Source organism: Mobula birostris, chromosome 24, assembly GCF_030028105.1.
Source record: "Mobula birostris isolate sMobBir1 chromosome 24, sMobBir1.hap1, whole genome shotgun sequence".
NCBI lineage: Eukaryota > Metazoa > Chordata > Chondrichthyes > Myliobatiformes > Myliobatidae > Mobula > Mobula birostris.
The window spans coordinates 457333-473357 of NC_092393.1; the positions used below are offsets into that span (position 1 = coordinate 457333).

General features: G+C 51.2%; 1 protein-coding gene across 1 annotated transcript in view; it reads left to right on the plus strand.

The window, feature by feature from the left end:
- The window catches only part of lrrc59 (leucine rich repeat containing 59), a 51333-nt gene that overhangs the window by 8618 nt on the left and 26690 nt on the right, over window positions 1-16025 (plus strand). The window contains exons 2-3 of the mRNA XM_072242685.1: window positions 538-901; window positions 7541-7600. Coding sequence (XP_072098786.1) covers window positions 538-901; window positions 7541-7600 — 424 coding nt within the window. The remainder of the gene's footprint in view (window positions 1-537; window positions 902-7540; window positions 7601-16025) is intronic.

The following is a 16025-nucleotide window of genomic DNA, read 5'->3' on the forward strand; positions in this document are numbered from 1 at the left end:
AGGAAAGACATCCTTGCCATAGAGGGAGTACAAAGAAGGTTCACCAGATTGATTCCTGGGATGGCAGGACTTTCATATGAAGAAAGACTGGATGAATTGGGCTTGTACTCATTGGAATTTAGAAGATTGAGGGGGGATCTGATTGAAACGTATAAGATCCTAAAGGGATTGGACAGGCTAGATGCAGGAAGATTGTTCCCGATGTTAGGGAAGGCCAGAACAAGGGGTCACAGTTTGAGAATAGAGGGGAAGCCTTTTAGGACCGAGATTAGGAAAAACTTCTTCACACAGAGAGTGGTGAATCTGTGGAATTCTCTGCCACAGGAAACAGTTGAGGCCAGTTCATTGGCTATATTTAAGAGGGAGTTAGATATGGCCCTTGTGGCTACGGGGATCAGGGGGTATGGAGGGAAGGCAGGTACAGGGTTCTGAGTTGGATGATCAGCCATGATCATAATGAATGGCAGTGCAGGCTCGAAGGGCCGAATGGCCTACTCCTGCACCTATTTTCTATGTTTCTATATCACCCTATGCAAGCTCCAGCCGGGGGCTGGATCGGTCCATCGTGCCTGGGCTAGCCTGCTGCTGCTCCTCCCATCCGCCTGGGCGCTGGAGGTCCAGTCTGCCGTGCGGAGGCTTCTCTTGGCTCACGGCTCGTTGGTGCTCGGGCTCGCTGCGAGTGCGACGTGTCCCGGCCGGGACGAAGGGTTGGGTGGTGCCGGTTGCTCCGTCTTGTTCCGGGTCCCGGTCCCGGTCTCGGTCTCGGCAGCAGGAGAAGATGCCGAAAAACAGCGGCAAGCAGTCAGCGCCGGGCCCGGGCCTGGGCCTGCGGGAGCGGCTGGACGGAAACGAGCTGGACCTGAGCCTCAGCGGCCTGAGCGAGGTGCCGGTCCGAGAGCTGGTAAGAGAGAGACTGAATGCGGGTCCCCCCTCCCCGGCCATTCCCCAACGTCCACCGTACGGCGGCTGTCCACTGCCCCCCTCCCTACCTCACCTCACCTCCCCTCCCGCTGACCCTCCCCTCCTCACCTCCCGTCCCCTCTCCTCCTCACCCACTGACCCTCCCCTCCCCTCCCCACCCACTGACCCTCCCCTCCCCTCCCCACCCACTGACCCTCCCCTCCCCTCCCCCCCTCCCCTCCCCTCCCCTCCCCCCCTCCCCTCCTCACCTCCCCTCCCCTCCCGCTGACCCTCCCCTCCCGTCCCCTCTCCTCCTCACCTCCCCTCCCCTCCCCACCCACTGACCCTCCCCTCCTCACCTCCCCTCCCGTCCCCTCTCCTCCTCACCTCCCCTCCCCTCCCCACCCACTGACCCTCCCCTCCCCACCTCACCTCCCCTCCCCTCCCCTCCCCTCCCCTCTCCTCCTCCCCTCCCCTCCCCTCTCCTCCTCCCCTCCCCTCCCCTCTCCTCCTCCCCTCCCCTCTCCTCCTCCCCTCCCCTCCTCCCCTCCCCTCCCCTCCCCTCCCCTCCCCTCCCCTCCCCACCTCCCCTCCCCTCCCCTCCCCTCCCCTCCCCTCCCCTCCCCCCCTCCCCTCCCCTCCCCTCCCCTCCCCTCCCCTCCCCTCCCCTCCCCCCCTCCCCTCCCCTCCCCTCCCCTCCTCCCCTCCCCTCCCTCCCCCCCTCCCCTCCCCTCCCCTCCTCCCCTCCCCTCCCCTCCCCACCTCCCCTCCCCTCCCCTCCCCACCTCACCTCACCTCACCTCCCCACCCACTGACCCTCCCCTCCTCACCTCCCCTCCCCTCCCCACCCACTGACCCTCCCCTCCCCTCCCCACCCACTGACCCTCCCCTCTCCTCCCCTCCTCACCTCCCGTCCCCTCTCCTCCTCACCTCACCTCACCTCCCCTCCCCTCCTCACCTCCCCTCCCCTCCCCTCCCCACCCACTGACCCTCCCCTCCCCTCCCCACCCACTGACCCTCCCCTCCCCTCCCCTCCTCACCTCCCGTCCCCTCTCCTCCTCACCTCACCTCACCTCCCCTCCCCTCCCCTCCTCACCTCCCCTCCCCTCCTCACCTCCCCTCCCCTCCCCTCCCCACCCACTGACCCTCCCCTCCCCTCCCCTCCTCACCTCCCGTCCCCTCTCCTCCTCACCTCACCTCACCTCCCCTCCCCTCCTCACCTCCCCTCCCCTCCCCTCCTCACCTCCCGTCCCCTCTCCTCCTCACCTCACCTCACCTCCCCTCCCCTCCCCACCCACTGACCCTCCCCTCCCCTCCCCACCCGCTGACCCTCACCTCCCCTCCCCTCCTCACCTCCCCTCCCCTCCCCTCCCCACCCACTGACCCGACCCTCCCCTCCCCTCCCCTCCCCTCCCCTCCCCTCCCCACCTCACCTCACCTCACCTCACCTCACCTCCCCACCCACTGACCCTCCCCTCCTCACCTCCCCTCCCCTCCCCTCCCCACCCACTGACCCTCCCCTCCCCTCCCCACCCACTGACCCTCCCCTCTCCTCCCCTCCTCACCTCCCGTCCCCTCTCCTCCTCACCTCACCTCACCTCCCCTCCCCTCCTCACCTCCCCTCCCCTCCCCTCCTCACCTCCCCTCCCCTCCCCTCCCCACCCACTGACCCTCCCCTCCCCTCCCCACCCACTGACCCTCCCCTCCCCTCCCCTCCTCACCTCCCGTCCCCTCTCCTCCTCACCTCACCTCACCTCACCTCCCCTCCCCTCCTCACCTCCCCTCCCCTCCCCTCCTCACCTCCCGTCCCCTCTCCTCCTCACCTCACCTCACCTCCCCTCCCCTCCTCACCTCCCCTCCCCTCCCCACCCACTGACCCTCCCCTCCCCTCCCCACCCGCTGACCCTCACCTCCCCTCCCCTCCTCACCTCCCCTCCCCTCCCCTCCCCACCCACTGACCCTCCCCTCCCCTCCCCTCCCCTCCCCTCCCCTCCCCTCCCCTCCCCTCCCCACCTCCCCTCCCCTCCTCACCTCCCGTCCCCACCCACTGACCCTCCTCTCCCCTCACCGCACCCCACCTTCCTTCCCCTCCCCACCCACTGACCCTCCCCTCCCCTCCCAACCTCACCTCACCTCACCTCCCCTCCCCTCGCCTCCTCACCTCCCGTCCCCACCCACTGACCCTCCCCTACCCTCACCGCACCTCCCCTCCCCTCCCCTCCCCTCCCCTCCCCTCCCCTCTCCACCCCACCCCACCCCACCCCACCCCACCCCACCTCCCCTCCCCTCCCCTCCCCTCCCCTCCCCTCCCCTCCCCACCCCACCCCACCCCCCCTCCCCTCCCCTCCCCTCCCCTCCCCTCCACCCCACCTCCCCTCCCCACCCACTGACCCTCCCCTCCCCTCCCTTCCCCACCCCACCCCACCTCACCCCACCTCACCCCATCCCTCCTCTCCCCTCCTCTCACCTCCCCTCCCCTCCCCACCCACTGACCCTCCCCTCCCCTCCCCTCCCCTCCCCACCCCACCCCACCTCACCTCCTCACCTCACCTCCCCACCTCACCTCACCTCCCCTCTCCTCCTCACCTCCCGTCCCCACCCACTGACCCTCCCCTCCCCTCCCCTCCTCACCTCCCCTCCCCTCCCCACCTCCCCTCCTCCCCTCCCCTCCCCTCCTCACTCCCATCCCCACCCACTGACCCTCCCCTCCCCTCCCCACCTCACCTCACCTCCCCTCCCCTCTCCTCCTCACCTCCCGTCACCACCCACTGACCCTCCCCTCCCCTCCCCTCCTCACCTCCCCTCCCCTCCCCACCTCCCCTCCTCCCCTCCCCTCCCCTCCTCACTCCCGTCCCCACCCACTGACCCTCCCCTCCCCTCCCCACCTCACCTCACCTTCCCTCCCCACCTCACCTCACCTCCCCTCCCCACCTCACCTCACCTCCCCTCCCCTCTCCTCCTCACCTCCCGTCACCACCCACTGACCCTCCCCTCCCCTCCCCTCCCCTCACCACACCCCACCTCCCCTCCCCTCCCCTCCCCTCCCCTCCCCTCCCCACCCCCCCTCCCCTCCCCTCCCCTCCCCACCACCCCACCCCACCTCCGCTCCCCACCCACTGACCCTCCCCTCCCCTCCCCTCCCCACCTCACCACACCTCTCCTCCCCTCCCCTCCCCACCTCACCTCCCCTCCCCACCTCACCCCACCCCACCTCCCCTCCCTTCCCCTCCTCACCTCACCTCACCCCACCTCCCCTCCCTTCCCCCACCCACCTCACCTCACCTCACCTCACCTCACCCCACCCCACCTCCCCACCCCACCCCTCCCCACCCCACCCCACCTCACCTCACCTCACCCCTCCCCACCCCACCCCACCTCACCTCACCCCCATCTCCCCTCCCCTCCCCTCCCCACCTCACCCCACCTCACCTCACCTCCCGCTGACCCTCCCCTCCCCTCCCCTCCCCACCCCACCTCACCCCACCTCCCCTCCCCTCACCTCCCCTCCCCTCCCCACCTCACCTCACCTCCCCTCCCCTCCCCACCTCACCTCACCTCACCTCACCTCACCTCCCCTCCCCTCCCCTCCCCACCTCACCTCACCTCACCTCACCTCACCCCACCTCCCTCCCCTCCCCTCCCCTCCCCTCCCTTCCCCTCCCCACCTCACCCCACCCCACCCCACCTCCCCTCCCCTCCCCTCCCCACCTCACCCCACCACCCCTCCCCTCCCCACCTCACCTCACCCCACCTCCCCTCCCCACCTCACCTCACCTCACCTCACCCCACCTCACCTCACCCCACCTCTCCTCCCCTCCCCACCCCTCCCCACCCCACCTCCCCTCCCCTCCCCTCCCTTCTCCACCTCACCTCACCTCACCCCACCTCCCCTCCCCTCCCCTCCCCTCCCCTCCCCTCCCCTCCCCTCCCCTCCCCTCCCCACCTCACCTCCCCTCCCCTCCCCTCCCCACCCCACCTCACCCCACCCCACCTCACCCACCTCCCCTCCCCTCCTCACCTCACCCCACCTCCCCTCCTCACCTCACCCCACCTCCCCTCCCCTCCCCTCCCCTCCCCTCCCCTCCCCTCCCCACCTCACCTCACCTCACCCCACCCCACCTCACCTCACCTCACCCCACCCCACCTCACCTCTCCTCCCCTCCTGCTGACCCTCCCCTCCCCTCCCCTCCCCTCCCCTCCCCACCCCACCTCACCCCACCTCACCCCACCCCACCTCACCCACCTCCCCCTCCCCTCCTCACCTCACCCCACCTCCCCTCCTCACCTCACCCCACCTCCCCTCCTCACCTCACCCCACCTCCCCTCCCCTCCCCACCTCACCTCACCTCACCCCACCCCACCTCACCTCACCTCCCCTTCCGCTGACCCTCCCCTCCCCTCCCCACTCCACCTCACCCCACCTCCCCTCCCCTCCCCACCCCTCCCCTCCCCTCCCCACCCCACCCCACCTCCCCTCACCCCACCTTCCCTCACCCCACCTCCCCTCCCCTCCCCTCCCCACCTCACCCCACCTCACCTCACCTCATCTCCCCACCCCACTCCACCCCTCCCCACCTCCCCTCCCCTCCCATCCCGCTGACCCTCCCCACCCCACCTCACCTCACCTCCCACTGACCCTCCCGTTCGCCAATCTCCGCCTCGGCCCAGGCATCCCTCCCCCGGCCCAGGTATCCCTCCCCCAGCCCCGGCCCACTGACCTGTCAACCACCAGTAGATCAGACTGAGGGGTGATTGATAAGTTCATGGCCTAAGGTAGAAGGCGTCAATTTTAGAAAACCTAGCACGTTTATTTTTCAACGCAGTCTCCTCTTAGTCCAGTGGTCGTGGAGCATACGGATCCCTTCTTTGTAGAAGTGGTCTACAGCAGGGGTGATTGATAAGTTCATATGAGTTATTAACTTCAAACTTTCCACATTTTCACTCAAACGGTTGACCTGCATATGCAAATAACAAAAGCGTCTTGGATCTCCAGAAGTGGTACACAGCAGGGGTGATTGCTAAGTTAGTGGCCAAAGGTAGCAGGAGATGAGTTATACAGATCTCATTACATGCACATGCAGTTCAACTCTGAGTGCTAATGCAGAAAGTTTGAAGTTAATAACTCATTGCCTTCTACCTTAGGTCACGAACTTATCAATCACCCCTGCTGTGGACCACTTCTGGAGATCCAAGACGCGGACTCCTACAAAGAAGGGACCAGTATGCTCCACAACTGCTGGACTAAGTGTGTAAATGTAGGAAAAATAAATGTGCCAGGATTTCTAAAATTCACTGCTTCTACCAGAGGCCACAAAATTATCAATCACCCCTCGTTGCTTGATAGAAACTGGTCAGTATAGAGAGGTGTGCCAAAGGGCCTTTTGTTGATGCCCTGTTACCCTATGACTTCATCCATCCATCCTTGGGTGATGTCTGTGAAGTGTATGTGAGGAGCAATAGGCTACAGGGTAGTAAGGGGAGTGTCAGGCTCGTGGAATATTTTGAATATTGGCGTAGACGATGGGTTGAAGGTGTTTTATATTGTAATAAGAAAAGGCTTGGGTCTTCCTCCGGGTGCTCCAGTGTCCTTCCACAGTCCAAAGGCGTATCAGGTAGGTTAATTGATCATTGTAAACTATCCCGTGATTAGGGTAGGGTTAATTGGTTTGCTGGGGTAGCATGACTTGAAGGGCCAACTCTGCTGTATCACTAAGTAAAATTAGATACAGTGAAAAGCTTGTCTTGCGTACTGTTCTTACATATATAATGCATTGGGGTAGAATAAGATAGAACAATAATGCAGAATACAGGGTAAAAGCAACTGAAAAAGTGCAGTGCTGGTAACCAACACATAATGAGGCAGATTGTGAGGCTGTACAAATGTCTGATAACTGCAGGGTAGAAACTGTCCCTGAGCCTGGGCTTTCGTATCCTCTGCTCAATGGAAGAGAAAATCTCCGGGGTCCTGAGGCAGTTAGGATAGAGAGGAAGGGAGGGTGGTTCCTATGATGTGCGAACTGTGTCCTCAACTATGCGATAACTAGCAGAACAGTTGCCACACCAAGATGTTGTGCATCCAGGTAGAATGTTTTCTATGGTCCATCAATAAAAATTGGTAAGAGGTGTTAGGTACATACCGAATTTCTTCATCCTGCTGAGGAATTACAGACATTGGTGAACTTTCTTGGCTGTGGTTGGACCAGAACAGGTTGATCACACGTAGGAACTTGAAGCTCTCAACGTCAACGCACTGATGTAGACAGGAGTGTATGTACTGCCCTGTTTCTGGAGCCTGTTATGTTTTGTAAATATGGAGGGAAAGGTTGTTATGGCACCATGTCACTAAGCTCTCTATATCTCTTTTCTGTACTCTGACTCATCATTTTCTGAGGTGCGGCCCATTGTAGTGGTATCATCTACAAATTTGCAAATGCAGTTAGACCAGAATTTGGACACACTTATTAGTGTACAGGGTGTAGAGTAGTTGGCTGAGGACTCGACCTTTGTGGATCGACTGAGTATCTACAGGTTACTTGTGTGTTTGGGAAAGATCCTCTCTCTCCCCCCCCCCCCCCCCCAAAGTTGTCTATTTGTGTTAATAATTTATGCTGTAATTTGTCTTAATATTTTGTGTTTGCAGGTGACCTTGCCTAAGGCAACTATCCTGGATCTGTCCTGTAATTGTCTCGTCACATTATCGGTAAGTCTTTAGTGTGTGTTGTGTTGTACCACCATTTGATGCCTATTGAATACTGTAGGGCAAAGAATGACCGCAAATGTCTGTTACTGAGGAGAACACGTTTGAGTAGAGGGGAGAGCACTGGCATAAAAAAAAAGGTTTTGCTGAGAATTGTGTGTGACAGTCATAGGTAACAGCATGGAGAGATTGCACTAGGTGTGAAAACAAGACACCTCCAGAGTATTTACAAAAACAATTGCTTTAAATAAAGAACAAGCTGTGGGATTTATGTTTCCTGGTACATTTGGAATACTTTTCACAGGTTGTTCTGGGCATGTTACATTCCTGTAGAGCAGTAATGAGTGCAGATGGATGGATCCTGGTTGATGCGGACACATTGTATTGATGTTGTGCCATATCGCTCTGACTTTAACAAGGGAAATGGAAATAGGAGTACACAATGTGGCCTCTTGTGGCCAATGCATTATTCCATAAGATTGTGGTTGAATTTAACCCAGTGCCATTTTCTGCACAATATTTACATCACTTTGATATATAAAATCTATGTTTTCTTTGAACGGGTTCCAAGGTGTTTCTTTGCTGTGTGACTGACTGCAGGGATTAAACTCGGGGTTGTATTCTGTATACACACCTTGGTAATAAATGTACCCTGAATCTTTAAGTCCTCAGGATGGGTGCCCCCAGGGCTATGTGCTGAGCCCATTCCTGTGTGCTGTGCTCACACATGACTGCAAGTAATCACGTTGTCAAGTTTACAGATGACAAAACAGTGATAGAGCTCATCGCCAGCAACAATGAGGTGGTTTCCTGAGAAGAATTGGAAGAGCTTGGAGCCTGGTGCCAGGCAAATAACCTCTTCCTCAATGTCAACAAGACAAAGAGGATGGTTACTGATTTCGGGGAACTCGCACCACTCACACCCCTCTTTATGTTGACGGCACAACAGTGGAAGCTGCAGGCATTCTCAAACTCCTGGGGATACACATCCGGCACAACCTCTCATGGTCCCAGAACACATCCACGTAATCGGGAAAGCTTACCCACACCTCTGCTTTGTGAGGAGAGCTGGACTATGCCCACCTATACTGGTGTCATACTACAGATGTGCAATAGAGAGCATCCCAACGTGCTGCATCACTGCACAGTATAGAAATTGCACTGCAGTGGACAGGACCACTCTACAATGGGTAGCCAAAACTACCTATGCACCACCAGCACCCCCCACCCACACAGATACAGAACGATGCTGGAAGAGGAACAGTAATAACATGAGGGATCCCACCCATCCTGCTCATGACTGTCCCACTCCCATCAGGGAGGAGGCTGTGTGGCGTCCACGTCAGGACCACCAGACTCAAAAACAATTACTTTCCCCAAGCAGTCGGGCTGATCAACACGTCCACACATTGACCCACCCCCCCACTACCACCACAACTTTATTGTTTCCTGTCAGTTACCTTCTGTGCCTAGACATATAAACAACTGTATTTAGCCTCTCTTATGTATTTATCTTTATTATTGTGTATTTTTTTGCTGCATCAGATTCGGAATAACAATTATTTTGTTCTTCATACTTGTGTACTGGAAATCACATTAATCAGTCTTGTGTGCAATAAGTCCCTTTGACCAGCACCGCTTGTCTTCACTGGGCAAGCCAGTTCTGAATCCAGACTGCCAACTCACCACTGATCCTATGCATCTCAATATTCTGGATGAGCCTCCCATGAGGGACCTTGTCAAATCCATGAGGTGACATCCACAGCTCTACCTTCATTAATCACACTTGTCAAAAGTTAGTAAGACACAACTTGCCCTTTACAAAGTCATGCTGACTCTCACTAATATAGCCCATAGATTTCGAAATTCTATCCCTGGTTCCCTTCTTGAACAGTATTAGCTGCTTGCCAGTCCCTTGGGACCTCGGCTGTAGCTAGAGAGAACCACAAAGATACTGATCAAGGACCCAGTAGTTTCTTCACTTGCCTCAACAACCTGGGGTATGTCCCATCAGGCTCCAAGGACTGAGCCATCTTAATGTCTTTAAGAAACCCAACACTAACCTCCAACATTTCTTTGAAATGCCCTGGTGTATTAATTCTGTTGGCACTGATCTCCCTAAACTTCATGTCCTTCCATCCTCGGTAAATATGGACGTAAAGTACTTATTAAGGATCTCACCCACATCCTTCGCATTGAAACAAATGTTCCCCCCTTTATCCTTGAGTGGTACCTCCCTCTCCCTAGTTATCCTCTTGCTCTTGATGTACATATAGAATGTATAAGTACAATTGAAATAGGAGCAGGAGTCGGCCATCTGGCCCTTTGAGTCTGCTTTGCCATTCAGTAAGACCATGGCTGATCTGGCCATGGACTCATCTCCACCTACCTGCCTTTTCCCCATAACCTTTAATTCCCCTAATAAGCAAAATTCTATCCAACCTTGTCTTAACTGTATTTACTGAGGTAGCCTGCACTGTTTCATTGGGCAGAGAATTCCACAGATTCACCATTCTCTGGGAAAAGCAGTTCCTCCTCATCTCCGTCCTAAATCTACTCCTCTGAACCTTGAGGCTATGTCCCCTAGTTCTAGTCTCACCTTCCAGTGGAAAAAACTTTCCTGCCTCTATCTTGTCTATCCCTTTCATAATTTTATGTTTCTATAAGATCTTCTCTCATTCTTCAGAATTCCAGCGAGTACAGTCCCAGGTAACTCAATCTCTCCTCATAGTCTTAACTCTCTCATCTCTGGAATCAACTTGGTGAGCCTCCTCTGCACTGCTTCCAAAGTCAGTGTGTCCTTCCTCAATTAAGGAGACAAGAACTGCATGCCAGTAAACACTACCTCCCTTTTTATATGTGTATTTCTGTTTCTGCATGATTTTTAATCTCTTCAAAACTAATTGATTTACTTATTACTATAATTTTCTTTTTCTATATTGTATATTGCATTGAACTGCTGCTAAGTTAACAAGTTTCATGGCACATGTCAGTGATAATAATCCTGATTCTAATTCTCCTCCCCGACGGTAATAATGAGAAGAGGGCATGTTCAGGGATGCTGCCTTCCTAAGGCACCGGGCCTGGAAGATATCTTGGATACGATGGAGGCCAGTACTCATGAAGGAGCTGACTAATTTTACAAGTTTCTGCAACTTACTTCGATCTTGTACTCTTCCCTGCCACCGCCCCCCCCCATACCAGACGGTGATGCAGCCAGTTAGAATGCTTTCTACAGTACATTTGTAAAAGTTTTTGATTATTTTAGCTGATTACCCAAATCTCCTCCAACTCTGAGTGAAATATAGCCACTGTCTTGCCTCCTTTGTAGCTGCCGCAACGTGTTGCGTCCAGGTTAGGTCTGCAGAGATGTTGAAATCCGGGAACTTGAAATTGTTTTGTTCACTTTTCGGATTGCTGTTTCAGATTGAACTAAATCGCTCTTAAATTTTAAATAAAATTCTATCAGAGTTCTAGGTGTTCAGCATAGAAACTGGTCCTTCACCTGCTGTTGTCTGTGCCTATCATCCGTACCCATACTGTTACCTGCACTTGGTGTGTAGTGCTCATGCCTTAGTGATTCAAATACTCATCCAAATGCTTCTCAAGTTACTAACTTCCACGAACCTCAGGAAGTGTGTTCAATCATGCTGCGAGTGGGAAAGGGTTCTTCCTCAACTTCTAAATCTCTTCTTTCTCACTTTAAATGTATGCTGTCTGTACTTAGACACACATGGTGTGTGGGAAACAAAGCCAGTCTATCCAGTTGCTCCTCATTACTGAAACAGTCAGTCCAGGAAACGTCTCAGTGAATCTCCTCAAGTGTGTTTTCCACTGCAGTCCCATTCATCCTATAGTGTTCCATTGATACTGCACACCGCCTTCTAGCTGTGGCCTAAGAAATGTTTTATAAAGTCCTTCCTCCCAAGGCCTGCCTTCTTTACTACCCAGCCTGCTTGTGTTGCCACCTTCAAGGGTTTTTAAAGACCTGTATACCAGGGACCTTCTGCTCCCCAGTATTCCTAATGGCTCTCTCATCAGGGTGTCTGACCTACCCTTATTTCTCCACTCTACCTTGCATTTGTCAGTATTAAATTCTATTTGCCATTCTTGTTTTATACATTTCCTCACTATAAACTGCAGCAATTTTTGTGTCATCTACAAACTTACTAGTCATACCTTCTATGTTTTCATCTTAGTCATTAATGTACATCATGATCAGCAGGGTTCCTTCACCAATCACTGTGATCACGGGCTTCCAGTCACTAAATCAGACATCCACCACCACCTCCCACTTTTTATTAATTCAATTTTGGATCCATTTTGCTAACTTAGTCACAGAGTAATACGGCACAGATATAGGCTCAACCATGCCAGGGTGCTCACCCAGCTAGTTCATTTTCCTGCATTCAGCCCATATCCCTCTAATAAACCCTGCCCCTCCATGTACCTTTGTAAGTACTTCTTAAAGTATACTACTTCAGTCAGTCCTGGTGGTTTGTTCCATATACTCACCACACTCTGTGTACATAAAGTTGCCCCTCTGGTCCTTCTTAAATATTTCCCCTCTCATTTTAAGTCAGTGCTCCCTAGACTTGATCTCTTTTACCCTTGGGAAAAGATTGCTGCCATCCTCCGAGTCTATGCCTCTCAATTTTAAACATTTCTAAAAGGTGACCTAGACAAAAGGCCCAGCATGGCCAACCTCTCCCTATAACTCCGGCACTCTAATCTTGGCAACATCCTCAAATCTTTTCTGGACTCTTCCCAATTTAACCACATCTTTTCTTTAGCCGGGTGACCAAACCTGTACACGGTACTTCCAAGTGCAGCCTTGTATAGGAGGGAGAGTGAAAATCTGACCGTTCAGTGCCATAGTAACAACTTCTCACTCAATCTCAGCAGAACTAAAAAGCTGATTATTGACGACAGGAAACTGGAAGTCTATGAACCACTCCTCATCGGGGGATCAGAGTAAAGAGAGTCAGCAACTTTAAATTCCTCGGCAATATCATTTGAGAAGATCTGTCCTGGATCCAGCACGTAACTGCCATGACAAATAAGGCATGGCAGGGCCTCTACTCTCTTTTCCTTTTCAAATCGTTTTATTGTATATATAGGAAAAATAACATGAGTACGTCGAAGTAACAACACTTACAATGCCTCAAAAAAAACCCATCATCTTAAAGATTGAAAACAAAATTTTGTGGTAACAAAAAAAACCTACTAAGCAGAAAAGTGAGGGGGAAAAAAAAAGAACCGCTTAGGTGTACAACCCCGGAGCCATGCGTCATACAAAAAGTTTCTAAAAATAAACATCAAACTGCCAGCAAGAAAAGATACAAAAAAATTTACAATTAGATGGTGGAAAAATTATATCAATTAACTCTTTCTTTCTTTTTATTAAATTAGTACACAAAAGGTAAACCATATAGACACTAATACACTGTTGCAATATAAATTTACAAGAGATATTAATACAAAAAAGAAGTTAGTACAAACAGTGCAGTTTAGATATACAATAATAAGGTAAAATAATAGTATACTGATTTTCCATACGTATCAATAAAGAGAAGAAAAAACCCAACCCCCCCCCCCAAAAAAACCACCGTGCAACTAATCTAAAAAGCAAAGCAAAGCAATGGGCTAACTAGGTATTAAGTAGACTTAAACAACTTAAAACAATCACGTCCTCAAACCCGACCTCCATTAAAAACAGTTAAAAAGCAAGAAGGGAATGTAAATATGGGCAAAGAAAAAAAAATTACATTAAATGAAAATGTTGAATAAAAGGTCTCCAGATCTGTTCAAATTTAACTGAAGAATCATAAAGGTTACTTCTGATTTTTTCCAAATTTAAACATAGTTTCGTCTGAGAAAACCAAAAGAACGTAGTTGGGGCATTAATCTCCTTCCAATGTTGTAAAATACATATTTTCACCATTAAAGTAAGAAATGCAATTATTCTACGGGCTGAAGGGGAAAGATTACTGGAAATTTTAGGTAATCCAAAGATAGCAGTAATAGGATGGGGAGAAATATCTATATTCAATACCTTTGAAATAATATTGAAAATGTCTTTCCAAAAAGTTTCCAAAGTAGGACAGGACCAAAACATATGAGCTAAGGAAGCTAACTCCCCACGACATTTGTCACAAAAAGGGTTAATATGAGAATAAAAACGAGCTAATTTATCTTTAGACATATGTGTTCTATGAACAACTTTAAATTGAATTAGGGAATGTTTGGAACAGATAGAGGAAGTATTGACTAGTTGTAAAATATGCGCCCAGTCATCCGCCAAGATAATAAAGCCCAATTCCTTTTTCCAATCTGACCTAATCTTATCGAATGGAGCTTTCCTAAGTTTCATGATAGTTTTATAAATAATAGCCGTTACACCTTTCTGACATGGGTTAAGGTTAATTATAGTACCTAAAATATATGTAGGAGGTAACGTCGGAAAGGAAAGGAGTATAGTACTTAGGAAATTTCTAACTTGGAGATATCTAAAAAAATGTATTTTTGGTAAGTTATATTTGTTAGATAATTGTTCAAAAGACATAAGGGAGCCATCTAAAAATAAATCCAAAAACCGTGATATACCATTAGTCTTCCAAATTTGAAAGGCACGGTCCGTGGAAGAGGGAGGAAAGAATGTGTTGCCTAAAATAGGAATTGCAAGCCCAAATTGATTAAGATCGAAAAATTTTCGGAATTGAAACCAAATACGTAAGGTATATTTAACTATCGGATTACAAACCTGTTTGTGGCGTTTCAAATCGAAAGGAAGAGAAGAACCTAAAATGGAGCCAAGTGCATAACCTTGAGCAGATTGTAATTCCAATACTACCCATTTAGGAATGGATAGTGTATCTTGATCAAGTAACCAAAATTTCATATGTCGAATATTAATTGCCCAATAATAGAATCTAAAGTTAGGTAATGCCAAACCTCCATCTCTCTTAGCTTTCTGTAGATGTATTCTACCCAATCTCGGGTTTTTATTTTGCCAAATAAATGAAGAAATTTTAGAGTCAACTTTGTCAAAAAAGGATTTTGGAACAAGAATTGGTAGTGCCTGAAATACATATAAAAATTTTGGCAGAATAAACATCTTAACAGCATTAACACGGCCAATCAAAGTTAAATAAAGTGGAAACCATTTAAATGAAAGTTGAGTAATGTGATCAATTAAGGGTAGGAAATTAGTCTTAAATAAATCCTTACGTTTACAGGTAATTTTAATCCCAAGATATGAAAAATGGTTATTAACCAATTTAAATGGGAGGTTCTGATATAATGGAACTTGCTTATTAATCGGGAAAAGTTCACTCTTACTGAGATTTAACTTAACCTGAAAAAAGACTAAATTGTGCTAATAAATCTAAAGCAGAAGAAATAGATTTTTGAGAATTAGAAATATATAAAAGTAAGTCATCAGCATAAAGTGATACTTTTATGACAGCGGTCCCCAACCACCGAGCTGCGAGGAAACGATATGATTTGGTGATAGGAGTCAGCTGCATCTTTCCTCATTCTCTGCCACGCCCACTGTGGGACTTGAACGCACGCAAGTTCATTACGCACACGTCATCCATGTCAGAGTGGAAAGGAGATCAACTCCTCGAGCTTGCAAATGATGGCGGGCTGAAAAGTATGTTTGACATAACATCTCTGCCGGCATTCCGGACAAAGTCAAGGCTAAATATCCTGAGATAGCCACGAAAGCACTGAAAACGTTGCTTCCATTTCCAACATATCTCTGCTATGAATGCAACGAAAACTAAATTGCAGAATAGACTGGACATAAGGAACCCCGTTTGAGTATCGCTGTCTCCCATCACCCCTCGATAGGACCGTCTTGTTGCAGGAAAACAAGTATTCAGCCCAGGGCTCCCACTGATTCAGCGATGTTGATGCGTTGCAATGTTTTCATATCTGGTCATACGAGGAAAATATGTGCTGTGTGTTTAATATCCAAACGTTACTTAAAATGTTATGATGCTATTGACTTATAAGTGACTTATATAACCAGATAACAATTACAGCACGGAAACAGGCGATCTCTGCCCTTCTAGTCTGTGCCGAATGCTACTCCCACCTGGTCCCACCGACCTGCACTCAGCCCATAACCCTCCATTCCTTTCCTGTCCAGATAGCTGTCCAGTTTAACTTTAAATGATAGTATTGAACCTGCCTCTACCACTTTTACTGGAAGTTTGTTCAACACTTACTTCAAGCTCCCCTGTCCTCCCCTGATGATTGACTTATCACTATATTCATGCGAGGAAAATATGCGCTGTGTGTTTAATATTAAATTTGTTAGATAAACCCTTTTAGAAACGAAATTGAGTGTATTAGCCACTTACCACCGATATTCCGGTCGTGATTAACACCCCACCCCCCCACCCCCGTATAGAATCGC